This window comes from Anomalospiza imberbis, chromosome 4 (assembly GCF_031753505.1).
Source record: "Anomalospiza imberbis isolate Cuckoo-Finch-1a 21T00152 chromosome 4, ASM3175350v1, whole genome shotgun sequence".
Taxonomy (NCBI): domain Eukaryota; kingdom Metazoa; phylum Chordata; class Aves; order Passeriformes; family Viduidae; genus Anomalospiza; species Anomalospiza imberbis.
Genome location: NC_089684.1, coordinates 67,663,647 through 67,668,574, shown reverse-complemented (window position 1 = coordinate 67,668,574; position 4,928 = coordinate 67,663,647). Strand labels below are relative to the sequence as shown.

The window sequence follows — 4,928 nt, the reverse complement described above, 5'->3', positions numbered from 1 at the left end:
CAACTTTTAAGGCAGAAGGATGATATAAAACCAAGCTCTGCTTACCAGCAAGGCACCTTCTCTTGTGTTAGGAACACAGAGAGCTTTTCCACCATGAGCTTCACTGGAAAATACGAGCTCCAGCACCAGGAAAACTTTGAGCCCTTTATGAGAGCCCTCGGTATGTGCCTGCATGTGCTATGTACTGCTTTGTCTCTGCACATCTCACTGCTTTTTGGGAGCCAACTGTGCTGATGTGCTGATGATGTAGATTGAGCCATCTCTGAGTTGCTATTTCTCTCTGTCACCTTTTAATTATTGGGATTTAAAATGTATTTGTGTGGAGATGTGATCTCAAAATAGAAGAGAAAGCATCTCTCTGTCTGGGGCGGCAGGTCAGGAGATGATGGGTGAAGTTTTATGGCATGCAGGAAGTCAGTCCTGGCAGGTTCTGCAGCCACTGGCCAGCATGGCTGAGTGCTGCACACATGTCATAAGCCAGCAGGCCCTTGGTGCCTTAGGGGCACTGCAGATCTGCTCCATCAGGCTGTGAAATTTGAGGGCAAGCAGGACGTTGCTCAACCACAGTGCTGCGATGCTGCAAAGCCTCAGAAAAATAGTTGGTTCATCAGAAAAATAGTTGGTGTTTAAATGCTGAATGATGAATGTGTCTGATAGATTTCCACTTCTGTGGAAGGGACAGAGAATTCTGTGACAGCGAATGTGGTCCTCCAGGGATCCAGGGGGCTTTGCACTATTTCTGCATGGTTATGTGCCAGAAGGGCTCTACCTGTCCGATCACCTTCAGCCTTTGGGAGAATATTTTATAAATTGGTTTTGAGGAACCCTGAATCTCATTTTAAAAACCTACTTTGTTCCTTTATTTTGTCTTAATTTAATCCATTTTTCCTTGCCTGTCAGTGAAGGAAGGAAAGCAGGATTTATTCTTAGTCAGGAAGGTGGTGTCTGTGCTCCCAGTCAGGTCAGCAAGACATGGGACATGTCTAGTTCCCACACAAAATTCAGGATGACAGTATTAATCTTCCTCCCCAGCAGACTCAGGGACATATGGCTCTTGGGGAAGCACCATCATTGAAAGGTTTTTCTACACTGAATAGAAATGTTCCCAACTGTAGGTCCCCAAATCCTACTACATTGATTTGTTCAGTGGCAGCAATTTGCCCACAGATGGCTCCACCATTCATTCAATGTCTCTTGTTCCTGGGCAGGGCTCCCTGAGGACCAGATCCAGAAGGGCAAGGACCTCAAGAGCATCTCAGAAATTGTGCAGGATGGGAAAAAGTTCACGATTACTGTGACCACTGGCTCCAAAGTGGTGAAAAACCAGTTCACCATTGGGGAGGAAAGTGAGATAGAGATGCTGAATGGAGAGAAAGCAAAGGTGAGTGAGCAGCCCCTCCTCTGCCAGGGCCATGGGGGCTCAGGGACATTAAATTTCCTTTCCAGTCATTCCCTCTGCATATGAGCAAAGGGACTGACCATACCAGAGGTGTTAATTAATGCGTTGCACTTCCTGCAGAAGAAGTCTTGTATTTCTGAATCTATTTTAATAGTCATTTTGGAAAACACTAGAAGCCAGTGTTGTAATATCCAATTTGGAAAAGGAGGATAGAGATGCTTTGGTAAAATTTTTTGACAGGAAGAGTTCTGAAAGATTTGAGGTGAAAAAGGATTGGCTTTGTGTCATGTTGCAACACAAAATATACCTCTGCCTTAATTTGGTTGACTCAAGGGTAGTGCAGGAAAATCAGACAATCAGCCATAAACCAATAAATCTCTCCTTTTAAGTCCCAGTAGCTGTTAGCTTCTCTGCTAGCCTTTCCCACTGCTTCAGGTTACCCTGGCTGGGATGATTTGGCAAGGTGAGGAGTTACCACCCTTGAACTTGGGTGCTCCCTTTCCTTGACATTAGTTTCCAGTGGTTCATAGAATGTCAAGGCAACACCACTGGCGAAATCTGCCTCTCATCTCTGCCTCAGGAGAAGATGGAATTGCAGGGACTTTTGAAAGCAGGAGGGTGATCCCCAAAGAAATGCCCCGTGAATGGGGCTCTGAGAGCTCTACCAGCTGTGTCACGATTTCCAGCATCACTGCACTCCCTTTGGCATAAACCAGGGGGAAGCAGTTATTAGAACACTTTTAGCCTCTGTACATCAGCAGCTCAAGGGCAAATGAACACATCTTATAGCTGGGCAAGACAGATAAACAGAAATGGGCTTTGCTGTCTAATTTATTTGATTAATTTCATTGATCAGTGACAGCTGCCCTGGGGGTGTCGGTGCTGTCTGTAGCCTTTTTAAATGTGCAGCTCAGGTGGCTCTGCAGTCCCCTCCTGCTATAGCAGAGGAAGGACAGCATGTAGGGGTCGAGGTGGTCTCCAGCAATAACATGAATACTTCTGTCTTCCACCAGGTTGTTGTGCAGATGGAGGGTAACAACAAACTGGTCACACAGGTGAAAGGGATGAAATCCGTCACGGAGCTCAACGGAGACACCATCACCTACGTAAGTGCAGAAGGGCAATGGCTGGAACAACAGGGCTGCCTTCAGGAGCCTGGCCTAGGAAGATACAGAGGCACTGCGAGGTGCTGGAGCAGAGCAAGCGCTTGCACACAGGCTCTGGAGGCAGTTTCTCATTACAGTATGATCCAGATAGTATTTTTTAAGACCCCAGTTTAGGCACAGCTGATCAAAGTTTCGGGTAATGAGGGCATGTTCTCACCCACCCAGAGGAACAGGTATGTGCCAGGGCCTGGCACTCTTAGAGAAGAAAGGTGAGACAAACTGATCCCAGCTGAGGGATGCCAGCTTATCCCTATGTGCTTTGGGGTATTCATGAAGAAATCCAAAGCTTTAAAAATCCAATTTATAAGAGATAGACTGGGGATCAGTCCTGTTTTGATTTGCAAGACCAGATCCTAAGTACAGTTTGGAGCTAAATACCATGAAGATCCTTATGTGTGCCTTCCAACTTGAGATATTCAATGATTCTACAAATTCATAAAAAGCTAACACTTTCCATTTCTTTTTTAGACAATGACCATGGGTGACCTCACCTTGAAGAGAGTCAGCAAGAGAATCTAGAAAGATTATCCATGCCAATAATTTACTGTGTAAAATGTGGCCATTAAAATAAAAATTTTATTGAATCCTCTTCATTGTCATCAACCTCTTCATTGCTACTATAAATAGATACAAGCCTCCAAAGCTCATGAAAGCAATGGTAGAAATTGGGCAACAAACTGATCTAAGGGTGTACTGATGCTGGAGAATGGAGTTGAGGCAAGGCACAGGCTCAGAGCCACTGAGTGACACGTGCTGATGAGTGTTATTCCAGCCCTTTCCTGGGGACAGGTGCCAGCAGCCTGCTGGGGATGCCCCAGTGAGTCCTTCACCCATGGCTGATCTGGGCTGGGGAGCACTGGGCAAGAAAAGGGCTCTGTTCCCTTTCCTTACAGACATGGCCAAAGTGATCAGAGTGACCAGCAGGGCCAGAGGATTTGGGGTGGTTCAGGTGGAGTCAAGAAGTGCCAGTGATCCTGTTTGCAAAGCTTGGGAAAGAAACCAGCATGGGCTACCAGCTGCTGTCTTCATCCTCACACCTCTGCAGTAGGATCCAGCCCTATAGCTCTGGCCACCCCATCCCCATCTCCTTCCCACCTCTTCCCACCAGCAGGAGGGTCACAACTGCCACAAGTATCCAGTGTGTGTTTCACCTCAAGCTGCACCTGACAAATCGGGTTGAACTGGAATTAAACACTTCTTCCAGGGTGAAATATAAATTTTCTCTTCTGGTAGGAGATGGGCTGGTTGTTCACAGTGTAGACAGAGGGAGCACCAAAGTCATCTCCTGTACTCTTGCTTGGCACTTCAGGCCAAATGGAGATGTGGTTTCCTGCTGCACACAGGAATGGAAACTCTTTCCTCTTATCTGCCTTTTCCAAGGCTGATGCCAGGACTCTTCTGTGCCCAGGAAAGGTTTTCATATTACAGATCAGCATTGATCCTCATGCCAAGAACTGAACCAATATGGATTGTCACACAGGGCAGCAGAGGCACCTCACAGACAAATGGAAGGGCTTAGCTAAACAGTGCCTAAAAATCAGGTGTTGGTCTTTAGTGAACACAGATCTGGAGAAACATCAACAAAATTACTGAGAATTGTCAAAGAGGAAAAGATCTGGTTTCATTTACTTGCTATTGTGCTGAGGAGCATGTAGGGGATTCTTGAATAAACCTTTTCCTCTCCTGACTGCCACTGAAAGTCTGCAGGAAATCAGTTGGATTTTGAGACATATGGGCAGACAACAAAGACATTTTTTTTATTGGCAATTCACTGGCAGCTGATCTTTGGACTATGCCTTTTTTCCTCAGTGCAAAATTGATTAAACACCTCAGTTAAAAGGCAGGTGTTTTAAAGCATCAGAGCCCCCAGCTCACCCAAAAGATGAGGAAGGATGGATTCCCCTCCCTGGAAACTGCTTGTCTAGTTAGAACAATCCACACAGCCAGTGCACCAAACTATAGTAACTGGCTTCTGGCATGGCCCCATGTCCATCACTGCAGACATTTTCTGATTTGTAACTAAGGAGAATAATTTATCTCAATTAATTTATCTTGATGTAAGGATTCCAGTTAGTCTCACTTGCAAATGGCCCACAGTTCAGTGTTGCACCTGTGCCAGCTGCAAAATCATTTTCTAGCAGTTTTTCATCAGAAAAAATATCATTTAACACAAAACACCATCAGTGGGTCTTGCCCACAGGTGTACATGACACTTCTTGGAACTGGCTTCCCACTTCTATCATCCCATGGACACCACTGGAAAGAAATTATGTCATCCCAAGGAAGTGGTAGAACCCCTTAGGAAAAATCAATCAAAATTTAACAAAGGAATTCAGAATCAGAATGTGTAGAGAGAAACATGC

At 45.5% G+C, this 4,928-nt stretch overlaps 1 protein-coding gene across 1 annotated transcript; it reads left to right on the top strand.

Annotated features, from left to right (window-relative positions):
- Positions 1 to 3,154, top strand: FABP1 (fatty acid binding protein 1). Its single transcript, XM_068188983.1, has 4 exons — positions 1 to 160; positions 1,209 to 1,381; positions 2,413 to 2,505; positions 3,034 to 3,154. The coding sequence occupies exons 1-4, from the start codon at positions 94 to 96 to the stop codon at positions 3,082 to 3,084; spliced, it is 384 nt and encodes a 127-aa protein (XP_068045084.1). The 5' UTR covers positions 1 to 93; the 3' UTR covers positions 3,085 to 3,154.
- Positions 3,155 to 4,928: the final 1,774 nt, after the last annotated feature.